Below are 25301 nucleotides of genomic sequence, written 5' to 3' on the forward strand. Positions count from 1 at the left end.
CCAAACTGACTGATAGACAATTAGATGGACTTCAATTCACAGTTACCTCTTTATTCTCTGGTTTCAAATTAAGAATTTATTATTGATCTTGGTTTTTTACTTAATTTTAACCAAGTTCAAACGAAGAAGAAGCGTCTCATGTAAGCCGTTCCCAAAATTACCTTTCTTACCCTTTTCCACACACACGTGTGACGTGAAGGGTCTCTCTGTATATAATAATTAAAAATAAGAGAACGACGACGTCAAGCAAAACAAAACAAAAAAACCCATCAGTCACCACAACACAGAGAGAGTAAACCGTTGATTTGCTGCTATTCATCGCTGCGAGAGAGAGAGAGAGAAAAGCAAAAGTACGGTTTTCTTGCCTCGCGATTCCGATTCTGACTACGCTCACCGGTTACAGATGGAGGAGACACTCGCCGCTTCTCGCTCTTCCCGATCTCGTACTCCACAACGACCACCGTCTCCGCCTCCGGTTGTTGCCACGTGTGGTATCATCGTCGTTGAAGACGAGCCGAAGCCGACGACGGCTAAGACAAGTAGACGTTACAGTTTCGATTTCAGAAGAGCCGTCGGCGAAGGGAACTCTAAAGGAAAAGGCACTGTCACTGGTGTTGTACGTACGGATGAAAGAAACCCTAACACTGGAGTTGGCAACTCCCGTAACACTTCCGGGAACTTACCCTCGCCGGGAGAATCAGCCGGAGAAGGTAGTTCGACGGTTCACGCTGCTGCTGGAAGATTTGATGGGAACGTACGGTATAGGCTTTACTTTAAGGGTTTGGTAAACGAAGAGAACGGGAAGGGGAAGATGACCGACGTATTGGCTGGATTTGGTGTTGCTATTTGTGACCTGAGGGATAATTTGTTGTTCGAGATGAAGGGACCATTGATTGGCCATGGCGTGAGTCGTCAGGGAGCGGAGCTCAAGGCATTGATACGAGGACTTACCGAAGCTCTGAAGTTGGGGATCAAACGTATCGTCTTTTGTTGTGATTCTTATCCTATTTTCCAATTCGTAAGTTTTTGAATCCTTTTGTTTTAGATTCCTCTGTTCTAAAATATAAAATTGTGGTGAATGTGTGCGTGTGTCTTTCTGATGGGAGTTCAAACTAGGATGAGTAGATAGGAAAAAAAGTGTATTCACGGTTAAGAGTATGTTAATAGAGATGCCAACTTTAGCATACCAGATTGTGACCATTTTGTAAACCACTATCATCTATGTCTTTAGTTTGCATTGTGAAGATGTGAGTGTGTTAGTCTTTACTAGTTTATGAGGCGGTAGACTGTAACTTATAAGGTTCTATGCTTTTTTTTTTTTTTTGAGATGGTTTAGTTTGTATTCTGGCTATTCCTGTCATTATGTTTCATAAGATTGTGTGTTTACTTGAATGTAGGCCAGGGGAAAGTATGTGGCTAAGCAAAAGAAGATTTCCTTGTTGTTAAATGATCTCCAAGGCATCATGCAACAATTTTCATCTAGTCAGCCTGTTCTGGTGGATGGAAATGATGTGAAATTTGCTTATAAGCTTGCAAGGGAATCAATGCTTTCTAAGGTCACCCCTCGTGAAGATCCTCGCCAAGCAAAAGCAGCTCGGAAAGAGAAGTGTGCTATCTGTTTCAACGACATCTATGCTGAGCGCATGTTTTCTGTTGACAAATGCCGTCACCGCTTTTGCTTTCGATGTGTGAAACAAGATGTAGAGGTGAATCTGCTTCAAGGAATGGTTCCGAAATGTCCTCACGATGGCTGCAAGACTGAGCTGGGTATCGATACCTGTGGGAAACTTTTGACTCCGGAGCTGAGTAAAATGTGGCAACAAAGACTTATAGAGAATGCAATACCTGTCACAGAGAGAGTTTACTGCCCTTACCCGTGGTGCTTGGCTTTGATGTCCAAAACCAAGATTTCTGAAACTGCCAAGAGCTTACTGTCTCTTTATCCTAAATCTGGAGTTAGGAGATGTGTTGAATGTCGTGGTCTCTTCTGTGTAGACTGTAAAGTTCCGTGGCATGCAAATATGTCCTGCACCGAGTATAAGAAATTGCATCCTAACCCTCCAGCAGATGAGGATGATGATGAAGATGAAGATGATTACGACTATAATGACTTCCTCCTTCATTTTGCGCATGCGATGAATGATCCTAAGCCTGAAGAGCCCTTCGACCCCTTAAAAAAGTTATCTACCTTATAGTATCCTATATTATCTTTAATGTCAATGAGTATTTTGAGCCCCATATTTTATTTTATACCGTGAAACACGATAGAATTCTTATCCGTTAATTTAATGATTTGACAAAAAAAATAAAACTTTGAAGTCATGTCCAAATGATCCAGTGCTTCTGCCAACTGGATTACTTGTTTTTATCAATAGATATGTTTTTGCACCGTCGCCCTCTTCTTTTCAATGATCAGTGAGCCTTTTGACATTTTCCCCTTTAAATAATTGTACTAAAGACTAATCTTTTTTACCGCTTTTCTTTTGTGTCTAATGGAATATATTTTTGCTGTCTTCGACTTTGACAGGTGTTCGAAAGTCTTACTAAGGAAAAGGTTATGTACCATAAAAGATTCCAAATACCAAAAGCAGTCGTAATATTTGACTCTGAAGTTGTATTCAATGGGTGTACAAACCAAAGAGAAAAGAGATAATTGTTAAGTAATTGGAGCAGAGGAAGTAAACAAAAGCAAAAGAGAAACGATAACTCTCTCTGTTAGTGTCATTTCCAATGATTCGAGGATTGCTTCTGGGAATCATCTGGGTGATATTTTGTGTTTGTCCATCATTTCAACAAGAGACGACGTTTGTTTACAACAACTTTGGTCAAGCAGCTGATGATCATCTTCACCTTGACGGTAGTGCAAGAATCATTCCCCGTGGTGGTGGTATCCTGCAACTGACAAATGCAACGGGTTCTCAAATAGCTCATGTTTTCTTCAAGAAGCCGATTGAGTTCAAAACATCTGAATCAGTCTCGTTCTCGACACATTTTGTGTGTGCACTGCTCCCTGCAGGTGATCCGAGTGGCCATGGCATAACTTTTTTTCTGTCTGATTCCACTGGTTTCAAAGGCGCAGAGGCAACTCGATACTTCGGGATTTTCAACAGAAGTGGATCTACTTCCACACGTGTCTTGGCTGTAGAGCTTGATACTTCTATAGCTTCAGATGTGAAAGACATCAGCGATAATCATGTTGGGATTGATGTGAACAGCGCCGTGTCTGTGGCATCTGACAACGCTTCTTATTTTTCAGACAACGAAGGGAAGAAGATAGACATCAAACTCTTGAGTGGTGATCCTATCCAGGTTTGGGTGGACTATCAAGGAACAACACTGAACGTTTCGTTGGCTCCTCTTAAAAACAAGAAACCAAGCCAACCTCTTTTGTCAAACACAACAATCAATCTTACTGATATTTTGCAAAGTAGAAGAATGTTTGTCGGGTTTTCTGGTTCAACCGGGTCAAGCATGAGTTACCAGTACGTACTCGGGTGGAGTTTCAGCAAAAGCATGGCGTCTCTCCCGAACATTGACTTCTCAAAACTTCCCAAGATTCCTCACACTAACACTAAAAAGAACTCTCCATCTCCTGTGCTCATTGTTCTGCTTGGTTTAATAGCTTTCATAGTTTTGGGGATTCTTGTTGCAGCTTATTTGTATAGGAGAAACTTGTACTCTGAAGTAAGAGAGGAATGGGAAAAGGAGTATGGTCCACTCAGGTATTCCTACAAATCTCTATACAAAGCGACAAAAGGGTTCAATAGGAATGAATTTCTTGGGAGGGGAGGTTTTGGTGAAGTCTACAAAGGAACTCTATCTCGGAGCAGAGAACTGAGAGAAGTAGCTGTGAAGCGAGTATCACATGATGGTGAGCACGGTATGAAGCAATTTGTTGCTGAGATCGTGAGCATGAGGAGTTTAAAACACCGGAGCTTGGTTCCACTTCTTGGGTATTGCAGGAGAAAACATGAGTTATTATTGGTGTCTGAGTACATGCCAAATGGTAGTCTTGACCATTACTTGTTTGATCATGATAGATCGTCTCTCCCCTGGTGGAGAAGACTTATGATCCTCAAAGACATCGCATCAGCTCTTAGCTACTTGCATACAGAAGCTGATCAAGTTGTTATACACAGAGATATCAAAGCTGCAAATGTTATGTTGGACGCAGAGTTCAATGGAAGGTTGGGAGATTTTGGCATGTCCAGGTTATATGACAGAGGGGCTGATCCAAGCACAACAGCTGCAGTGGGAACTGTTGGTTACATGGCACCTGAGCTTACAACAATGGGAGCTTCCACTGGAACTGATGTGTATGCGTTTGGTGTTTTCTTGCTTGAAGTAACATGTGGGAGGAGACCTGTGGAGCCTGGATTGCCTGCTGCAAAGCGTTTTCTGATCAAATGGGTTGGTGAATGCTGGAAAAGGTCTTCTTTGATTGATGCTAGAGATCCAAGGTTGACAGAATTCTCATCCCAGGAAGTCGAGAAGGTTCTGAAACTCGGTTTGCTATGTGCAAACCTTGCTCCAGATTCAAGACCAGCCATGGAACAAGTGGTGCAATACTTAAACGGAAACCTAGCTTTGCCCGAGTTTTGGCCCAATTCTCCAGGGATTGGAGTTCTCACTCCAATGGCACTTTCGCCAGCGCCGCTCGTGATCCCTTCACTATCATTTTCGTCATCCTCCTCCAACAACTCTATGTTTATTACTCACTCAGTTCTGTACGGGAGTGGACGATGAAAGTTTCTAACAGCTTGTTTCTTCTTGGCCTCTTGATATTGACTGATTATTTTCAACCAGTTCCACCCGATTTTGTTTTACAGATGTATATATACACACACACCATGTTCATTCTTGACATCCTCCATCAAGCTTGGCTTGTAGAGTGATTAATAAAGACTGATATATAGTGTAACTTCTTGCAATTACTTTACTAAACATTTGTAAAGCATGTTGTTTTAAACTCCCCGTTTGAGTCAACCAGTGATCTAGTGTACTGTGATGAAAAAGCTGATATAATCTGGTTATGAAATTATTTCTTTTAAGGGTTGGATTTATTTTGGAAATCTGACAGACACCAAAGACGGAACAGTTTGGTCTTCAGCTAACCTTGTTCATGCTAGATCTCAGGTATCTGCAATTTTTCTTTTCGCAAATCAGACATCCTAGGAGATGCATGTTTCAGCCCACTTGACTACTTGAGTAGGTTCTCGGCTTCTTAAGAGTTGAAATACTCAAGAGATGGTGACAGTTCAACATTCTATATATTGTTTAAGACAAGTAGGACTTGGTATGACAATTAGTGAGAAGCTTGCTTTTAAAAACTGTTAAATTACAAGGAAATTTCTGTTATGTGGAATTTGTGTATTCTTTTAACAAAGAAGACCAACTTGTGACAGCATCATATTCTTGAAGTCAACTCTTACCAATTCTTTTGGGTTTGTAAAATGCAGCTTGTTCTTGTTGTTGAGTAATAATCTGACCTTGCTTTGCAGATGGAGAGGATTGTTATTTGCCATAGCATTGACTCAGAGACAAGATTTTTCTCAGAACAGCAAACACTTTGCTGCATTGAAAATGGATCCAGGATTGGATCTGATCTGGATGGTGATCTCCTTTCTTCTTCTGATTCACCTGTCAAGTCAACAAGAAACTGGCTTTATCTTCAACGGTTTTCGCCAAGGAGATCTTTATGTTGATGGGGTTGCTCAAATCCTTCCCGGTGGAATTTTGCGGCTGACTGACACTTCAGAGCAGAAAATGGGTCATGCTTTCTTCAGGCAGCCCTTGGTGTTCAATTCATCTGAACCTCTCTCTTTCTCAACGCATTTCGTGTGTGCAATGGTGCGTAAACCAGGAGTTACTGGAGGAAACGGGATCGCTTTCTTTCTATCTCCTTCCATGGATCTTTCAAACGCAGATGCAACTCAGTATTTGGGTCTTTTCAACACCACAACCAACAGATCTCCCTCATCTCATATCTTTGCTATTGAGCTTGATACTGTTCAAAGTGCAGAGTTCGATGACATCAATAACAATCATGTTGGCATCGATGTTAACAGCTTGACCTCTGTGGAATCTTCTCCAGCATCTTACGTTTCAGACAAAGGTCTGAACAAAAGCATAAACCTACTGAGTGGAGATTCCATCCAGGTCTGGGTGGACTTTGATGGAACTGTACTAAACGTTTCACTGGCGCCACTTGGGATTCAGAAGCCAAGTCAGAGTCTTTTATCAAGATCCATGAATCTTTCAGAAGTTATACAAGATAGAATGTTTGTCGGATTCTCTGCAGCAACAGGACAGTTGGCAAATAACCATTACATACTCGGTTGGAGTTTCAGCAGAAGCAAGGCGTTATTACAAAAGCTAGACATCTCAAAACTTCCCAAAGTTCCTCATCCTAAGAAGAAACCTCCTCTAGTGCTGATTCTTTTGTTGATTCTACTTGTAATCATACTCTTGGCACTTCTAGTAGGAGCTTATCTATACAGGAGAAACAAGTACGCAGAAGTAAGAGAGGAATGGGAGAAAGAGTATGGTCCACACAGATACTCTTACAGATCAATGTACAAAGCAACAAAAGGGTTCCACAAAGATGGTTTCCTCGGTAAAGGAGGGTTCGGAGAAGTCTACAAAGGAACTCTGCCTGGTGATGGAGACATAGCCGTGAAAAGATTCTCCCATGATGGAGAACGTGGGATGAAGCAGTTCGTAGCTGAAATAGCAAGCATGGGTTGTTTGGATCACAGGAACTTAGTTCCACTTTTAGGGTACTGCAGGAGAAAAGGCCAGTTTCTTCTCGTATCCAAGTACATGCCTAACGGAAGTCTTGACCAGTTCTTGTTTCATAACAGAGAACCATCACTTCCTTGGTTCAAAAGGCTTAGGATTCTAAGAGGCATAGCTTCAGCTCTACAGTACTTGCACACAGAAGCTACACAAGTTGTGCTACACAGAGATATCAAAGCATCTAATGTAATGTTAGACAGAGACTTCACTGGAAAGCTAGGAGATTTTGGTATGGCTAGGTTTCATGACCATGGAGCTAATCCAATCACAACAGGAGCTGTGGGAACTGTAGGTTACATGGCACCAGAGCTAACAACAATGGGAGCTTCAACTAAAACAGATGTATACGCTTTTGGTGCATTGATACTCGAAGTAGCTTGTGGGAGAAGACCTGTAGAACCTAATGTGACGATTGAGAAACAGATTCTGGTGAAATGGGTTTGTGATTGCTGGAGAAACAAAGCTTTAATTGATGCTCGAGATCCTAAATTGAGTGGAGGAGACTTTAGGTCTCAAATCGAGATGGTACTGAAGTTAGGGTTGATGTGTATGAATCTTGTACCGGAATCTAGACCTGACATGAGAGAAGTTGTGCAGTACCTTGACGGACAAGTTTCTTTGCCGGAGTTCTCACCGGATTCACCGGGAATAGGGATGCTTACTCCGGTTTTGGTAGGAGGAAACTCTTCTCCAACTACAGAGTTTATTACTCACTCGATCCAATACGGAGTTGGACGATGATGAAGAAGTGTTTTCAAGATTGAAGGTGTTCGTTGTTTACAAAAGTTGATATGGCCGAGTTGGTCTAAGGCGCCAGATTAAGGTTCTGGTCCGAAAGGGCGTGGGTTCAAATCCCACTGTCAACAATTAATTCTCTTTTTTTAAATTTTTTATTTTGGGTACTATTTTAAAAGTTTGCAGTCAAAATAGTGAAAAACTGACAATGGTTGCTGTAGAAATGTAATATTTAATTATGAATATACCCCTACTAATTCTCTAATTTACAAGACGGAGCTCTCTCTTTCTCAAATTTCAGTTTTCTCAAATCACTGCTTCATCCCAAAACGTCTCTTCTTCGTCCAATGTCGCTTTTGTTATCTCTCACATCACCTGTCTTCTTCGTCTGGCCTAGATACGTACTCGTTTCGGGCTTGTAGCACTGCTGCTTCGTTATTTTTTTGGTCTATTGAATTGAGCGGATCTCTTAGAACCATGACAAAATCAAGAAAAGGTAGTAAAGACCCTTTATTTAACTTTAGCTTCTCTGAGAAGTTGTCAATATTTTAACTTCAGTGTCTAAGTAAAGCTTTAGTCTTTTCGAACTTTTCTCTACGATTACCTGAGTTTTTGCGGAATTTTCAAACCATGACAAGAAGGAAGCCTCGATTAGGGGACTTTGGACAAGGTTAGTTTTACTTTTATCTACTTTGACATTTTGATGGTTAAACATTATTCCCGGAATTTACTGGTTTTTGAGCATTTCTTAGCTCTATGTTTCAGTCAGATTCAGGTCAAATAAGGCTAGGTTTATAACTTTGGCCAATCATACCTTTATACTGACGTATTTGACATAATATTTATTAATGGATTGTTGTTGGCTCACCTAAGACTAAGAGCTTGTAAAAATGGTATCTTGTTGAGCAACCGACATGTATTACTTTTGGTGCCTTTGTGATTGAACTAACCTTGGGAAGAAACCTGTTTGAATGTTCTTCAGCTGAGGAAGTCGAGATGGCTCTGAAAACTAAGATTGCTTTGCACAAATGGTCTGCCAAATGTGAGAGACTTCATGGAAGAAGTGGTGCTGATTCTTGGAATCTTCTTTGTTCGTTAGCTAGCAGTTATCCAGAAAATGTTCAAAGCTATACAAGGTGGACTGGAGGTACTTGACCACTGATCTCTTATCTGATTTCCACTTTACACTAATGGCTTTTCACCAAGATACCATTTTCTGCTGACTGCTGCCACCAAAAAGAACTGCTTGCTTATGTAGGTGTAGCTAGTAATTTAAGTTTATAAGTATCGCCACTCTGCGGATTTTAGGTTCTCTAAGAGAACTAGTCAGTTTCAATCTAATATTACGCTGCTCTTGGTGTGGTTACTACTGTGACATAGAACTAACAGTAAAAGAAGATGCTCTAAGCAGTTCCCTCTGTCATTTGCGGATTCTGAGTAGCTTTCAATCTATTTTCTTTTCTTTTAATCTTAGCTTCAGTGATTGAAACTTTTGTTAATGTGGGATGTATTCTCCTGCACTTGTAGAGCTGAATTAGGAAGTCCTAAAGGGATTAGGTTAGCAAGGTAGGACCTAGCTATAGTTTCTATCCATTGTCATCATATTCATCATTTAAAGAAAATTCATAGTTGTTATGTATAGGACAAGCTTTCCTAGGCTTCTTCCCTTTGGTCTGTGGCTCATAATTGTGTTGATATGATATCATTACAATTTGCGTATGAAAGATAAAGGGGCATGTTTAAAATATGTATTTTTCTATTATTATATACTTTTGTTTACTTCCTTAGAAGACAGTTTTAAATGGAATTTAGAAGAAGAATCCAATGCAAGTTGGTTCGCGATCTACAACTAGACAATTCATAAATGTTTCTTACACGTATTTTTTATTGTTTCTGGGTACATCCTATGGAGCAGCTGCGTTGTCTATTTAGGTTGAATATAAGTTAAAATATTGTCTGAAGCATATTTTGAAAATCACGTGAAGCTTTTTTAATTTAAACTTTATAATAAATATCGTGTTAGTGGAGTACAGTTTGTAAAGCCAAGGTGATTCCCTTGATTAAAGAAACAATATTAGAAAGTTTTTGATAGGCTTTGGATCACTAAAACAGAAGAAACTCACATACTTTTGTTTGTTTCATTTTGTTTGTTTTCTTCAGCTTGCTGCGAGGTTATGAGATGCACATCAGATCCAAACTCTCTGCTTCATCATCTGGGATGGCTCGTTGGTTGCTTCAGATCTTGATAATCTCTTCTCTTCATCTAATTTCACTATCAACTCAACAAGAGACAAGGTTTGTCTATGAAAGCTTCCTCGGCCAAGAAAATCTTTATATTGATAAATCTGCTACAGTACTTCCCAGTGGAATACTGCGGTTGACGAACGCTTCGCAGCATCAGATGGGTCATTCTTTCCACAAGAAACCACTTGAGTTCAGCTCATCCGGACCACTCTCTTTCTCAACACACTTTGTGTGTGCTCTGGTGCCTAAGCCACCTGTTGAAGGTGGCCATGGTATTGCCTTTGTGTTATCTCCTTCTATGGATTTCACTCACGCAGAGTCAACTAGATACTTGGGGATTTTCAACGCTTCAACAAGTGGATCTTCCTCTTATCACGTTCTTGCGGTTGAGCTTGACACTATTTGGAATCCAGATTTCAAAGATATCGACCACAATCATGTGGGGATTGATGTCAACAGTCCTATATCTGTAGCAATAGCTTCGGCATCTTACTATTCCGACATGAAAGGGAGTAACGAAAGGGTAGACCTTTTAAGTGGAAAGCCTATACAGGTATGGGTGGATTATGAAGGCACTATGCTCAATGTTTCAATTGCTCCTCTTAAAGTCCAGAAGCCAAGTCGGCCTCTTTTGTCACACCCCATCAACCTTTCAAAGTTTTTTCCGAATAGATCAAGACTGTTTGTTGGGTTCTCTGCATCAACAGGGACAGCTATCAGTGATCAGTATATTCTTTGGTGGAGTTTTAGCACAAGAAGAGGATCACTGCAGGGACTTGATATCTCAAAACTTCCTAAAGTTCCTCATCCGCATAAGAAACTATCTACACTGGTTATAATCCTGCCCGTTTGTCTGGCTATCTTGGTGTTGGCTGTTCTTGCAGGACTTTATTTCCGCAGGAGAAGGAAGTATTCAGAGGTATCTGAAACATGGGAAAAAGAGTTTGATGCACATCGGTTCTCTTACAGGTCCTTGTTCAAAGCAACAAAGGGGTTCAGCAAAGATGAATTTCTCGGAAAAGGAGGTTTTGGAGAAGTTTATAGAGGAAATCTCCCAAAAGGCAGAGAAATAGCAGTGAAGAGAGTTTCCCATAATGGTGATGAAGGTGTGAAGCAATTTGTAGCTGAGGTCGTGAGTATGAGATGTCTGAAACACAGGAATCTTGTACCACTGTTTGGGTATTGCAGAAGAAAACGAGAACTTCTTCTTGTCTCAGAGTATATGCCAAACGGTAGTCTTGACGAGCATTTGTTTGATGATCAGAAACCGGTTCTTTCTTGGTCAAAAAGATTCGTGGTTGTTAAGGGTATCGCTTCTGCTCTCTGGTACTTGCATACAGGTGCTGACCAAGTTGTTCTGCACCGAGATGTCAAAGCTTCCAACATTATGTTAGACACGGAGTTCAATGGAAGGTTGGGGGATTTTGGCATGGCCAGGTTTCATGAGCATGGAGGCAATGCAGCTACAACAGCAGCCGTGGGCACTGTAGGGTACATGGCACCAGAGCTAATCACAATGGGAGCTTCCACTGGAACTGATGTTTATGCATTTGGTGTTTTCATGCTTGAAGTAACCTGTGGGAGGAGACCCGTGGAACCGCAGTTGGAAGTTGAGAAACGACATATGATCAAATGGGTTTGTGAGTGCTGGAAAAAGGATTCTTTGCTTGATGCTACCGACTCGAGATTGGGAGGTGAGTTCATAGCCGAGGAAGTCGAGATGGTTATGAAACTTGGTCTGCTCTGTTCAAATATAGTGCCAGAATCCAGACCTACAATGGAACAAGTGGTTCTGTACCTCAACAAAAATCTACCTTTGCCAGACTTCTCACCATATACTCTGGGGATTGGCACATTTGCTCCGGTTCTTGTTGATGCATCCTCGCTTGTGGTCTCTTCCGCGTCATGGAATTGGTCAGTCCCCTCAGTGTCTTCTTCCTCAACAAACCACTCACCTTATGCTTGTCAGTCAAACGATCAGCCATGGGGACAGACATTAGACACTACGAACTCTCTCCACATAGCTGCAGAACCAGAGAAGCCTAAGAATATCTCACCCGCTGTCAAAACGGTAACATTGCCTGCAGAAGATCATGAGTCCAATCAGTCCAGCATCGGCAGTGAGAGGTAATTCCTGATGTACATATCAACAAGCAGATCTCATTAGCTCTCAATATTGTTTTGTCTGTATCACTTGTCCCAACAAATTCAGTTTGTTCCTTGGAGATACTTATTTGATTAATGATTATACAGTTCTCATATTATAACCTGTAGTCCTCTCTCTGTTATCAAATCTTCATGTAGTACTAGTCCTCAATATGCTACTATATATGACTGGAACTGTGTCAATACAGATGAACCAAACTGACTGGATCCAAAACAAGTATACAACAAATAAACAAAACTAATTTATAAAAACCAAATGGATCTTAACTGATTAAAGTGATTAAAATGCGATTCAGTAGTTCCGAAGCATAGAAACCTCTCCCTCAAGCGCGTGCTCTCTGTTTTGTCCCGCTTGAGAAGTTTTGTGACGATGAAGGTCTACCAAAAAGTCAGGTCATTTCTCCAAAACCACCGCCTAAATTTGTTCCTCTCTATTCGTATGATTTGCACTACTGAAATAAATTGGTCATATCACTGACCCTCTTAAGTCTATGTTCAGTGCCGCTAGAGATTTATCGGCCTGAAGTAACTGGTGAAGGCAGCAGAATCAAGGAAACGTTGTGACTTGTTATCCAGGAAATGTTCAAACTACACAAGGTGCACTTCTTTGAACAATAGTCTCATTTTACATTGATGGGTTTTCTCCTAGATGATTTTGATCTGTTTCCAAGATGATTGTGTTTTAACATGAAGATTTAGGTTTATTAATGTGGTGAGAAACAAACCTTTAAACTATATTCGTTATCTAGAGACCATTCATAGCTGTCTTAACTTTGCTAAAGCTTTATTAGCCTTCAACCTTTTAGTCTGGCTCATACTTTTGTTGGAAATAAAACATGGCTTTTTTTCTCTGCATCGGGAAGGGCCAACGGAATATTTAAAGTATGGTCTTTTTGGTACAGATCTTAAATGTTTTTTTTTTTGGGTCAAAGCCTAAGATAACTTCAAGTCGAAGAAGTAGGAGTAAAATCTAATGAAAGTTAGTGAGCATCTAGTCCAAGGCATAAGCTAGCGTTTAATTTTTGTTTGACCCGTTATCACCGTTTGTAAGTACACCACAAAACCACATGCAGCACTGAGTTGAACTTTTGTTTTTTGTTCAACTTGGTTAAATTATGTTAAAATATGGTTTCAAATGAAGCTTTATTGTTAATTTATCTAATACAATAACATTAGTAGAGTCCAGCTTGTAAAGGAAAAAAAAACGGCAGACTGCATCTGGTGCTATTGTTCCCTTGGATAAACTAACAATACTTTAAACTTTTGGATTACTAACACATAAGCATCCTTCTTTGTTTCTTTTTGTTCAGCTTGTGAGGTTATGAATATGTTGTACAGTTTCAGATCCAGACTCTCTGATTCATCATCAGCAATGACTTATGGATTGTTTCAGATCCTGCTGATGATCTCTTCTTTTTGTTTGATTAAAGTGTCAAGTCAGCAAGAGACAAGGTTTGTCTATGAAACTTTTAGTGGCCAAGAAAATCTTTATCTTGATGGATCTGCGAGAGTACTTCCCAATGGATTACTGCAGCTTACAAATGCTTTAGATCATCAAATGGCTCATGTTTTCTACAAGGAATCAATTGGTCTCAGTTCCTTCTCAACACACTTCGTTTGCGCTCTGGTGCCTCAGCCAGGATTTGAAGGTGGTCATGGCATGGCCTTTTTAGTATCTCCTTCTATGGATTTCTCGCATGCAGAGTCAACTAGATACTTAGGGATTTTCAACGTATCAAAAAATGGATCTCCTTCTTCTCATGTCCTTGCTGTTGAGCTTGACACTATTTGGAATCCAGATTTTGAAGATATAGACCACAACCATGTGGGGATTGATGTGAACAGTCCTCTGTCGGTTGGAATAGCTTCAGCATCTTACTATTCCGACATAAAGCAGAAGAACGAAAGCATAAACCTCTTGAGTGGAAAACCAATACAGGTTTGGGTTGATTATGAAGACAATATGCTCAATGTAACGATGGCTCCTTGTGAAGTCCAGAAGCCAAGTCGACCACTTTTGTCACATCACATCAATCTTTCAGAAATTTTCCCAAACAGAAGACTTTTCGTTGGGTTCTCTGCAGCAACAGGGACAGCTACCAGTTATCAGTATATTCTTTCTTGGAGTTTTAGCACAAGAAGAGGATCACTGCAGCGACTTGACATCTCAAGACTCCCTGAAGTTCCTCATCCTAGAGCTGAACATAAGAACATACCTCCACTGTTTATTGTCCTGCTTGGTTTTATTGCTATCATGGGCTTGTCTACTCTTATTGGAATGTATTTTTTCAAGAGGTGCAAGTATGCAGAAGTAACCGAAGCATGGGAAAAGGAATTTGGTGCACATCGATTCTCTTACAAATCCTTGTACGAGGCAACAAAAGGGTTTAACAAGGATGGATTTCTTGGTAAAGGAGGTTTTGGAGAAGTCTACAGAGGAAATCTCCTTTTAAGCAGAGAAATAGCTGTGAAGAGAATGTCACATAATGGTGATCAAGGTGTGAAGCAATTTGTGGCAGAAGTAGTGAGCATGAGATGTCTCAAACACAGGAATCTTGTTCCACTTCTTGGATACTGCAGGAGAAAGCATGAGTTTCTTCTTGTCTCTGATTACATGACCAATGGTAGTCTCGACGAGCATTTGTTCGATGACCAGAAACCAGTACTTTCTTGGCCACAAAGACTTGTGATTATTAAGGGTATTGCATCTGCTCTCTGTTACTTACATACAGGTGCTGACCAAGTTGTTCTGCACCGAGATATCAAAGCTTCAAACATTATGTTGGATGCTGAGTTCAACGGAAGGTTAGGTGATTTTGGTATGGCCAGCTTTCATGACCATGGAGGCATCTCGGACTCAACATGCGCTGTTGGGACTATCGGGTACATGGCTCCAGAGATACTTCATATGGGAGCTTCCACTAGAACTGATGTGTATGCCTTTGGTGTTTTCATGGTTGAAGTAACATGTGGGAGGAGACCTGTGGAACCACAGTTGCAACTTGAGAAACGAATTCTGATGGAATGGGTTTGTGAGTGCTGGAAAAGGGAGTCTTTGCTTGATGCTATCGACCCCCGGTTATTGCATGAAAAGTTCTCATCCGAGGAAGTCGAGATGGTTATGAAACTTGGTTTGCTCTGCTCGAATACCGTGCCAGAATCCAGACCTACAATGGAGCAAGTTGTCCTATATTTAAACAAGAACATACCATTGCCAGAGTTCTCACCATATACCGTGGGGATTAGCAATCATTCTTCTGTTCTGATTGATGCAGGCTCTCTTGTAGCTTCAAGGAACTGGTCAGCTGCTTCATCTGCCAATAACTCACCTGAATACAGTTCAGCCATAGGGAAACACACTGGAAACTAAACTCTCACTCTCGGTTATCAGAGGTGTATACCTCAATGTGTACATATCAGAAAGCAGATATATTATTAGCTCTCAAGATTGTTTTATCTGTCTCACTTTGTCCCAATCAATGATTTTTTTCTGTTGGAAATGCTATATTCTCCCAACCAATAAAAGTAACTAACATCTCCCTGTTACTGTAGTCATTCACAAATGTTTTGCTGTAGATTTTGAACGTATGTTTAACGGTCTAATTGCTTCCAACCTCTTAGTTATATGGTTTAGTCTGATACCATATTCATTTCATGAGCCATCTCTTCTTTTCGTCCATCATTGACTTCAAAATGCTTTGATGATGGAACTTATTTAATTAAACATGTGGATAGTTGTATATAAAATTCAACTGTTTTGGTCAATATTAGTTACACCATTATCATATAAGAAGAAATCCCTATATAAAGAAACTTAAATGTGAGTAATACACATGGTTTTAAAAATACAAGGAAGATAATATAGTTTTCTTACTCTGTCAACTATCCAAAAACAATAGTATTTTGAGGCTATTATATGCCAACTACGTTGGATTGTATTTAAAAAATTAGACATGCACTTTAGCATGTTGATAAATTTGGCTTCATTCTCCAAGCCATGTGTGTATTATGCCATTTGATTTAGCCATTTGTTAGAACCAGACAAGAGACCATATATTATTTAATGAACAACAGCACAAAATAACAGGTTTGAAGGTTACTGTCACGGTTACATTTAAAATCATTTCCATTTTGTAAATTCAACTCAGGAGATGATGCCTATATGAATATATTTTCTGAAGAGAATTGACTTTGGAATGTAGAAAACTTGGGTTTGAAAAGTTATGATCTGAACCCAAGAAACCAGACTTCTATCTGTTCCATCAGCAATGGCTGCTGAAAAATTGTATCTGATCTTACTGATCTTCTTTAATCACCTGATTTGTTTGTATAGTCAGCAACAAGAAGCCGGTTTCGTCTACAATGGTTTTGGCCAAGCTCAAGCTGATCTTCATCTAGATGGAGCTGCAAAAGTCCTCTTCCCAGGTGGATTGCTTCAGCTGACAAATGCCTCCACACAGCAAATGGGTCATGCTTTCTTCAAGAAACCATACAAGTTTGATTCATCTAAGAAAATCTCTTTCTCGACTCATTTTGTGTGCGCGTTGGTGCCTAAACCAGGAGCTGATGGTGGCCATGGTATTGCCTTTGTTGTATCTTCTTCCATAGATTTCACACAAGCAGATCTAACTCAGTACTTGGGACTTTTCAACATCTCAACAAACGGATCTCCTTCTTCTCAGCTTCTAGCTATCGAGCTTGATACAGTTGAGAGCGCAGAGTTTGATGATATCGACAAGAATCATGTCGGTATAGACGTCAACAGCCTGAACTCTGTAGAGTCTGCTTCAGCCTCTTACTTTTCAGACACTAAAGGGAAGAAGGAAAGCATCAAGCTCTTAAGTGGAGACCCAATACAAGTCTGGGTGGATTATGAAGGAAGTTTACTCAATGTCACAGTGGCTCCTCTTACAATCCAGAAACCAAACCGTCCTCTTTTGTCAAGATCCATCAACCTTACTGAAATCTTCCCAGACCAAAGGATGTTTTTCGGCTTCTCTGCAGCAACAGGATCATTAGTCAGTTACCAATATATCTTAGGATGGAGTTTCAGCAGAAGCAGAACCTTGTTGCAGAGACTTGACTTCTCAAAACTTCCTCAGATTCCTTATCCAAGAGCTAAGAAGGAGCAAACATCTCCGCTGCTTATTACTCTACTCTTGTTACTAGTACTCATAATGTTGGTTGTTCTTGGAGGAATTTACTTATACAGGAGAAAGAAGTATGCAGAAGTCAGAGAAGAATGGGAAAAAGAATACGGTCCACACCGGTTTTCTTATAGAGCTCTATACAAAGCAACAAAAGGGTTTGATCAAGACGGTCGTTTAGGAAAAGGTGGTTTTGGAGAAGTCTACAGAGGAACTCTGCCTCACGTTGGAGATATAGCGGTAAAGAGAGTGTGCCACGATGCAAAGCAAGGCATGAAACAGTTTGTTGCTGAAGTAGTGACTATGGGAAGTTTAAAGCACCGGAACTTGGTTCCACTTCTCGGGTATTGCAGGAGGAAAGGAGAGCTTCTTCTGGTCTCTGAGTATATGTCTAATGGCAGTCTTGATCAGTACCTGTTTCACGGAAAAAATCCGGCTCTTTCATGGCCGCAAAGGCTAGTCATCTTGAAAGATATAGCTTCTGCTCTAAGTTACCTACATACAGGAGCTAACCAAGTTGTGTTACACCGAGATATAAAAGCTTCTAATATCATGTTAGATTCTGAGTTCAACGGAAGGCTAGGAGACTTTGGAATGGCGAGGTTTGAAGACTACGGAGATAGCTTACCGGCAACAGCAGCTGTAGGAACAATGGGATACATGGCACCTGAGCTAACAACGATGGGAACTTCTACAAGAACTGATGTTTATGCATTTGGTGCTTTCATGCTTGAAGTAACTTGTGGAAGGAGACCATTAGATCCCAAGATTCCAGCTGAGACACGGCATTTGACAAAATGGGTTTGTGACTGCTGGAGAAGGGATTCTATAGTTGAAGCTATAGATACAAGATTGGGAGGTGAATACTCGGAAGAAGAAACAGAGATGGTTCTCAAACTTGGATTGCTTTGCACAAACGTTTTTGCAGAATCCAGACCAACCATGGAACAAGCGATACAACTTATAAACCAGAATCTTCCATTGCCAAATTTCTCACCAGATTCTCCAGGAATTGGAGTTTCTACTCCGGTTTTGCTGGATTCAGTCTTCAATTCAAGGAGCTCATTAGCACCCTCAAGCTCTCCTCCTTCTCCTCATAACTCCATGTTTGTTACTCATACAATCACATACGGAGATGGAAGGTGAGAGTCTAAGAACTTTCTTGGTTCTTCAATATACTATGGTTTCAGACAATGTAAATGGATCTTTGTATATTGGTTTAGTTACGTTCTCAATGTGTTTTAATGTGAATCTGTGATTAATAAAATTCAGAAGGTTTGTAGCAATAAGCTTCATTTGTTTCAGTCCAGCAGAAACGGGAAAAAACAAAAACAAACAAACAAACAAAAAAAACAGAACATAGAAACAGAGTCATAGTTTAAGCAGCAACAGGTGATCCATTAGTGAGAAGCTTAGTGTTATTTCTTCCTTGTTCAATCTCCTTGAGCATTTCCAAAGGCGTTGCAGAAGATCCATCCTTTGGACTTCTAAGACCATCAGCACCAATCACAATCCTAATCTCGTACTCATCCACATCACCTTTCTTCAGAACCTGGAGAGAGTTAAGAGGCGATGAACAAGAAGAAGTAGTAGCAGTAGCAGTGGTGGCGACATTAGTGTGATGACTCTTTTCTTTGGATTTTGGTGACTGAACAATCCACATAAGATTGTAACCTTTGGTCTTATGCAGTAATATTACAACAAAAGTGACCAAAAGCTGGATTGTCCAAGGTAAGGTTATGAGTAATGTTCCGGTTATGGAAAAGAATTTGATGTAACCAAAGTTGTGGTTTTTGGTGGTGGAGAGACTGAACAAGAGGATTCCAGTGAGAGTGATCCAGAGAGAGTTAATGAGGATTGATCTAAAACTGAAACCTCTTTTCTCCATTTTTTCTCTCTCGTTTTTGTTTACTCTGAGAAAAAAATGGCTTCAATGGCTGTAGATTTTGAACCAGTTTTTAGTTTTTGATTTTGTAAAAACTAGTTAATTAGCCATTCAAGATTCTAGGAAAGTAGGTTTCCTAAATAATAGAAAACTAGATTTAGGCTTTGAATGGCACCTGATTTTAGAGTGGTTTTTGGCTTTAGATTCTGAAAAATCTATTTTTGGAGCCATTCACGATTATGAAAAAATAGATTTCCTAAAATTTAGGAAAACCAGTTTTTAGAGGATTTTAGCAATTCCTTCACAAAATCTAGAAACCACATTTTTTGGGTTTTCAGCGTGATTTTTCTTTTTCTTTTTCCTAATATATATTTATTTATTTTAATTACTTATTAAATTCCGAAACAAACGAAACCTTCTTTTTTTGTGCAATGAACAAATTAAAACCTATTCTAAGGATATTTCCTAAAGACTTGCATATTTGTTATTATTAAACTAATTTTTCTTATATACTTTTTTACTATAAAAGATCTACGTTTCATACTTTTTTCTACATTATTGTATTTTTTTATTTTATAATATTTATTTTACTATTTTAAAAATAATTATTATACATAAAAACCAAAAACTAATAAAGTTACCAGATTTTACAAATACTAAAATCTACACCAAAAATCAAAAACTCAAAATCCAAAATCCAAAAACTAAAAACCAATAAAAAACAGGCAGCCATTCATGGCCTTATCCAAAAACCAAATTTTGTGGATTTCTAAAACAAATATACGTTACATTTAAGAAAAAAAAAAACCCAAAACAATAAGTTAAAATATAATAAGTTAAAAACGTTTTTGAAATAAATATATATATATATATATATAAACAAAAACTAAACAATTTACCATTTTAGATTTTTTAAAACTAAAATCTACACCAAAAATCAAAAACTAAAAAAATTAAAAATCAAAAGCCAAAATCTAAAAACCAAAAACTATAAACCAATTAAAAACCGCAAAACATTCATTGCCAAAGTCTAAATCTTTCAAAGTTAAAAAGATTATGAAAATTAGAAAGTGTTGTTAGAGAATTTCCGTTGGGATGTTTTTTTTATATAACTCCGGATAAATCCTCATGTCCATGGAGAGATCCAACACTAAAGTCTGAGGAGGTGCAACACTTATCCATGAGCCATATGATAAATGAGTAACAATTATGACCGTTAGGATATTAAAATCAAATTTTATTGAAACGCAAAAAAAAAAGTATATTAAGTTTTAAACTAATAGTACAACTCAAAAGAAACTTACTATTATATGCTACTAGATAATATTTCACGCGTCGCGTTAGTTTGAAATTAATAATTTAATATAAAAAATATAAGTATATATTTTTAAAGGAGTTTAGTAACTTACTGAATAAATTGATTATTTAATAGTTTATTGTTACATAAATATTTTTTAAAATAAGTATCTTTCAAAAGTTGTACAAAAATTATAAATAAATTTCCCTCAATTATGGTTTTATAGCTTTCTTAGTTCCTTAAATAGTTTTTCTACTGTCCAACAAATGCAATAAAACTTACATATTACTTATTATATTATTTAGATTCATTATGAAATTAAATATTTTTTGAGATGATTAATCAAAAACCAAAAACGCTTTTCTAAGATGATTGATGAAGTCATATATAAAAATCATATAGAAAATGATTCAATTATACCATTATAAATGAGACCAAAACCTAACTTATATATATTTACAATTCACAATAATTTGGTTTTAATAAACTAATATAAATTTATTATATATATTTTTTTTGGCAATAAACATATTATATATATATTAATTAACTTTATACTGATAAAAAATATATGATTAGAATAATATTAATAAGTGAATAGAATTTGAAAAATAGTTATGTAATAATCTCATGTGAATTATTTATCTTAAAATTAATAAAAAAATAAAAGCAAAATAGAAAATACGCAACATATCTTAAAGATGACAAGTAGAATTAAAAATAAAAGTATACATCTTGATATTCATAATATAGAAATAATATATATATATATAGTACTAATATCCCAAAAAAATTAAGAACAATTTAGATGATAGAAAAGTTAAATATTGCATCATATTTTAAAACAAAAATATCCCATATATATATATATATCATATCTTACATATATATAGCTATCATACACACATGTTGAACTTCTTAAAACATAATAGCATATGCTACACACATGGTAAACTCTTACATAAAGTATATAAAAATTACAAAAATGCAATAATTAAATATTAATATATTTTATTATTTATTCTATTTTTAATTGTCATTTATCATTCATTAGAATGCTATAAATACTATGGAGGTGAAAAAATAACATAAACACAAATAAATAATTGTAACTAATTAAAATTTAGTACCTTAAAATATGGATTTGATCATAAATATGAGAGTTACAAAATATTTGATAGAATATGTAAGTTAATAAAATATGTGAAAAATTCATAAATTAAATTTATTGTGAATAAAGAACTGATTTTTTTGGTTTGAATCTAAAATTTTGAAATTACTAGAAATATAATGACAGGAACTTCAAGTTAATCAAATTGTAATTTTAAATATACATTATGTTCTCTCTTAAAACAAAATATATATTCAACTATTTCTCTATAAATATTTATAAATTTTATATATTAAATATATTTTAGTTTATTATAATTAGAGTGAAATTACAAAACAAATTAATAATCATATTTTTATTAAAGTGAAGAAATAAAACAGAAAAATATGGTTAAAAAGTAGAAGAAAAATTGAACATCTTATAATATATTATTTTGATTCAAGTTGTTCTTTTACAGATGTTAACTCTTTAGGTGACAGCCTGATATGTGTCAAGTTCTAGAAGAAAGTTTTAGAATAAACTCTATATTAAAATATACTTTAGTTTATTATAATTAGAATGAGATTACAAAATAAATTAATAATCATATTATGTGAATTATTTTTATTAAAGTGAAGAAATAAAACACAAAATTATTATTGGAAATTATGATTTAAAAGAAGAAGAAAAATTGAACATGTTATAATATATTACTTTGATTCAAGTTTTTTTTTTTTTACATATAATAACTCTTTAGGTGACATGTGTCAAGTTCTGAAATAAAATTTTAGAATGAACTCTTCTATATTATACTCCTTGCTTTTTAAACTATAAGATATTTTAGCTAAAAACATGCATAATTAATAAGGAATGTTTACTTTTAAAAAGTTTAACCAATCATAAACAAAATTACATAAAATAAATATTTAAAAAATATGAAATTAATTAAAAATTTGTCTAGAAAATTGAAAACATCTTATATTATGAAACAAAACAAAAACTTTAAATCTTATATTATGAAACACTAAACAGAGGGAGTATAAGATTCGAAAGGACTTGGCTGCAACATTTCAAGGGTTGGTAAAACTGCAGTAGCTTCACCATCGAGAACAACAGTTTCGTTATGATTCTTGAAGCATTTTGTTGAGAATTTGACACTAACAAAACGAAATGAGAGTCAAGTTATGACAAAGGAAAAGAAATAAATATGTTTTTTCTTTGTATTCCAGTGGGTTTAAAATAGCTTACATGTACTTATTCTTGGTTGCTCTTAAAGCTGTGGCTTGAACCAGTCCGAGAATTTCATCACCTACGTAAACCGGTGACCGAAAATGCAGACTTTGAGATACATATACTGCTCCAGGCTGCAACAAAAGTGTTAGTTCATGTTTCTGTAACTCTGTAAAATCAAGTATTTAGGACAGGTCCAAGGTAAAATATGACTGCAAACTAAAAAGTAGAGAACTTACGAAATGGGCAGAGATGATACGAGGAAACATGGAAGAAACAAGCATCCCGTGGACAAGGCGATTATCAAATCCAGCTTTACGTGCAGATTCTGGATCGAAATGAAGCGGGTTCCAGTCATGGCTCACCTCAGCATAGGCCTTAACATCTTCACTTGAGAATACTCTTGTTTCTCTTAAAACATCCCCCACTTTAAGTAGTGTCTTTGAAGTAACTGATGAGAAACAACACCTCGAAACAAGAAGATACGTAGGGAGAAACGTTTTCGTCAGCATTGTTTTCACCTGCAAAGAAGGGGGAACAGATCAAAAACTCAAGATCTATGGCAATTATTCTCATTGAGACATTTTGTCGAACAGGTTATAGACACACCTTTGAAAGTCAAAAGATACAAACTTTGTCAATTTTACGACCCAGTTGCTGACAATATATGATCAGATGCTTATCCTTATAATCAAAATTCTTAGAAACAATGAAAAAAAGAGAAATTAACCTCGTCAAGTAAAGAGAAGACGGAGACTTTTTTCCTTTTTCTTAGCCTTCCTTGTTCCCCTGCTTCTTCTTTGACTTTAGAGCTCCGGATGTGATTAAATTGAAACACGCATTGATGTTTAACGGGACAATAAATTTATCCTACTGATTCTTAAGGAATAATATGATCCAGGTTAAGTATCTTAAAGCATGTTTAATTAGAACAAAACACAGGCTCTCACATTTGTAAAGATGAAAACTTTGTCTTCATTAAATATTAAAAAAGAGAGCACACATAAGCTGAATTGTGCTTCAGAGACAATCAGTATATATAAATTGCAAGCAAGATCCGAGACTCAGAATCCATATAATGAAACTACTAAAAAACTGAAACTTGTAACCATTACAGATATGCATTGATCATCAGATTATCATCAGGGTCGCCATGCTGTAATCCAATTAGTCAGACTCGCAACATTTTGAGAGATATCTTCGATTGTGTTACTTTGTAGCGGGATGACTTTTGACGCTAGATAACTCTCCTTTGCTTCTTCGAGCAGGACTTGGTACATTTCGCATTCAAGGTTGTTACTAAGCTTGATTCCTGAATAACCCCTGTTTTTGGTTGACAACACAATCAGAACCTCCTAAAAGCAAAACAACTCTTAATGAAGAGAGACACGAAATCGAATTACTGACCTCTTAGTTAAACGGTCATACAAAAGAGAGTTCTCAGTTTGAAGCACCACAACACGATCAAACCATCGCTCGGGAAAGAAGTCACAGCCATGGTAGTCCACAATGTTACCTCCTCCTTGCATTACATCTTCAAGCTCATCACACACCTGATCCAAGTTCAAATACAATTAGCTAAGAAAGGACTCGTCTCATGCCATGAATGAATGGTCAATAAGAAGTTATCAGAAAGATCTACTGCACAAGCTCCTTCACAATTAACCCAAACCATGATGCAACTCCACAAGCCAATTTTGATATCGGATTGAAAAAAATCAAAACTTTTTTGGAACAATTTTGAGACGCAACCATAACAGATTACACATGTAAGGACTAAGATTCCAAAAGAGTAAAGCTTTATCTATGGCCAATTCAATTGAATACACATCTTTGTCAAAGATTAAAGCTTTATTTATGAACAAAGTTGAAACAAGCAGCTAAGACAATTCCACACAAAGAAGCTGAGATGTAAAACGAAGAGAAATTTGAGTGATTAAGGAAATTAGGAATTAGGGGTTTGGGGGTTGGAGTACGAAACTAACCAAGTCTTCGTTGATGATGTGACACTTGAACTGATTGTCCCAGCCATCGTGCAAGTTCTTCTCTTTGACGAGATCTCCGATGCAAATATACTTGAGATTCGTGGCTTCGGCGAGAGCAGCAGCTGTCGTCGATTTGCCGGTGCCTGGAGTCCCCGTAATCAGTAGGTTCGGCCTTAGACGGCTTGTCCCATCGTTAGCCCCCGCCATGTGCAAAACCTAAATGTTTTTAGAGTCGCCGGCGAAGATGATTAAAAAGTGATGAACGACGGGTAGGGTTTTTTTTTTTTTTGACAATCGACGGGTAGGGTTTTTATTAGACAAAACATCATAAGGGACTAAGCCTGGAAATTAGAACCGAACCGAACCAAGATTTGGGTAAATCGGTTCGGTTTAAATTAATTGACATAAACGTTCGGAACGATTTTAATTCTGGTCGGTTAATCGAAATTTTCACTTTAAACCGTTAATAAGGGTGGACGCAAGATCTAACGGCGTTAAATAAAATGAAAATTAAATTTATTTTTTAATCACAAACATACAAAATTGGTTTATATATATGTGTTTCTTTGTGAAATTAAAGCTATAGCCTGAAGTTATTTTTTGGACATTAAATTGGAAGTAAGAAAAAACTTGATGAAAGTATGAAACGCCGAACATTTGTGTTCGAGGGTCTCGATGAATGTGAGTGAATTCAGAATATGTGATAAGGGAAAGTACCGATTAA

General features: G+C 37.4%; 8 protein-coding genes, 1 non-coding gene and 1 pseudogene across 14 annotated transcripts; 7 read left to right on the plus strand and 3 right to left on the minus strand.

Moving 5' to 3' along the window:
• Nucleotides 1-198: 198 nt before the first annotated feature.
• On the plus strand, nt 199-4921 carry LOC104737650 (E3 ubiquitin-protein ligase RSL1). The gene is made up of 2 exons (XM_087472434.1): nt 199-1018; nt 1398-4921. The coding sequence occupies exons 1-2, from the start codon at nt 404-406 to the stop codon at nt 2193-2195; spliced, it is 1413 nt and encodes a 470-aa protein (XP_087328560.1). The 5' UTR covers nt 199-403; the 3' UTR covers nt 2196-4921.
• LOC109124880 (L-type lectin-domain containing receptor kinase I.7) lies at nt 2731-4921 on the plus strand. Its single transcript, XM_019237567.2, has one exon. The coding sequence runs from the start codon at nt 2731-2733 to the stop codon at nt 4744-4746; it is 2016 nt and encodes a 671-aa protein (XP_019093112.2). The 3' UTR covers nt 4747-4921.
• A 316-nt stretch (nt 4922-5237) lies between these two features.
• LOC104737683 (L-type lectin-domain containing receptor kinase I.8 pseudogene) lies at nt 5238-7798 on the plus strand (annotated as a pseudogene). The gene has a single exon (XR_015571332.1). The product of XR_015571332.1 is annotated as an L-type lectin-domain containing receptor kinase I.8 pseudogene (transcript).
• Nucleotides 7584-7664, plus strand: TRNAL-AAG (transfer RNA leucine (anticodon AAG)). Its single transcript has one exon. It is a non-coding gene; the product is annotated as a tRNA-Leu (tRNA).
• Nucleotides 7799-7817: 19 nt separating the features above from the next.
• On the plus strand, nt 7818-15487 carry LOC104737658 (L-type lectin-domain containing receptor kinase I.9). 5 transcript variants are annotated; one of them, XM_087472411.1, is made up of 4 exons: nt 7818-8029; nt 8172-8203; nt 8516-8680; nt 9694-12038. In XM_087472411.1, exon 4 carries the CDS (start codon nt 9713-9715, stop codon nt 11906-11908), a length of 2196 nt encoding a protein of 731 aa, XP_087328537.1. In that variant the 5' UTR covers nt 7818-8029; nt 8172-8203; nt 8516-8680; nt 9694-9712; the 3' UTR covers nt 11909-12038. The 5 variants fall into 5 exon arrangements, 3 of the variants coding, with proteins under 3 accessions (XP_087328537.1, XP_087328534.1, XP_019093102.2); XM_087472408.1 differs by having other exon boundaries at nt 7826-8029; nt 8175-8203; XR_015571329.1 differs by lacking the exons at nt 7818-8029; nt 8172-8203; nt 8516-8680 and adding exons at nt 12240-12336; nt 12443-12540; nt 13254-15487 and having other exon boundaries at nt 9588-11904.
• On the plus strand, nt 13265-15487 carry LOC104756673 (putative L-type lectin-domain containing receptor kinase I.10). The gene has a single exon (XM_010479299.3). The coding sequence runs from the start codon at nt 13265-13267 to the stop codon at nt 15311-15313; it is 2049 nt and encodes a 682-aa protein (XP_010477601.2). The 3' UTR covers nt 15314-15487.
• Nucleotides 15488-16081: 594 nt separating this feature from the next.
• LOC104737706 (Concanavalin A-like lectin protein kinase family protein) lies at nt 16082-18376 on the plus strand. Its single transcript, XM_010457951.3, has one exon. The coding sequence runs from the start codon at nt 16212-16214 to the stop codon at nt 18234-18236; it is 2025 nt and encodes a 674-aa protein (XP_010456253.2). The 5' UTR covers nt 16082-16211; the 3' UTR covers nt 18237-18376.
• LOC104737717 (uncharacterized) lies at nt 18358-19100 on the minus strand. The gene has a single exon (XM_010457963.3). It carries the CDS (start codon nt 18976-18978, stop codon nt 18469-18471), a length of 510 nt encoding a protein of 169 aa, XP_010456265.1. The 5' UTR covers nt 18979-19100; the 3' UTR covers nt 18358-18468.
• A 3122-nt stretch (nt 19101-22222) lies between these two features.
• Nucleotides 22223-23482, minus strand: LOC104737724 (3-hydroxyacyl-[acyl-carrier-protein] dehydratase, mitochondrial-like). The gene is made up of 4 exons (XM_010457974.2): nt 23323-23482; nt 22832-23113; nt 22611-22726; nt 22223-22519 (listed from the first exon to the last, which is right to left on the minus strand). Exons 2-4 carry the CDS (start codon nt 23102-23104, stop codon nt 22387-22389), a joined length of 522 nt encoding a protein of 173 aa, XP_010456276.1. The 5' UTR covers nt 23105-23113; nt 23323-23482; the 3' UTR covers nt 22223-22386.
• A 61-nt stretch (nt 23483-23543) lies between these two features.
• LOC104737732 (adenylate kinase isoenzyme 6 homolog) lies at nt 23544-24920 on the minus strand. Its single transcript, XM_010457987.3, has 3 exons — nt 24578-24920; nt 24000-24145; nt 23544-23915 (listed from the first exon to the last, which is right to left on the minus strand). Exons 1-3 carry the CDS (start codon nt 24782-24784, stop codon nt 23735-23737), a joined length of 534 nt encoding a protein of 177 aa, XP_010456289.1. The 5' UTR covers nt 24785-24920; the 3' UTR covers nt 23544-23734.
• Between the last annotated feature and the right edge of the window lie 381 nt (nt 24921-25301).

This window comes from Camelina sativa, chromosome 2 (assembly GCF_030686135.1).
Source record: "Camelina sativa cultivar CO46 ecotype springtype chromosome 2, ASM3068613v1".
Lineage (NCBI taxonomy): Eukaryota > Viridiplantae > Streptophyta > Magnoliopsida > Brassicales > Brassicaceae > Camelina > Camelina sativa.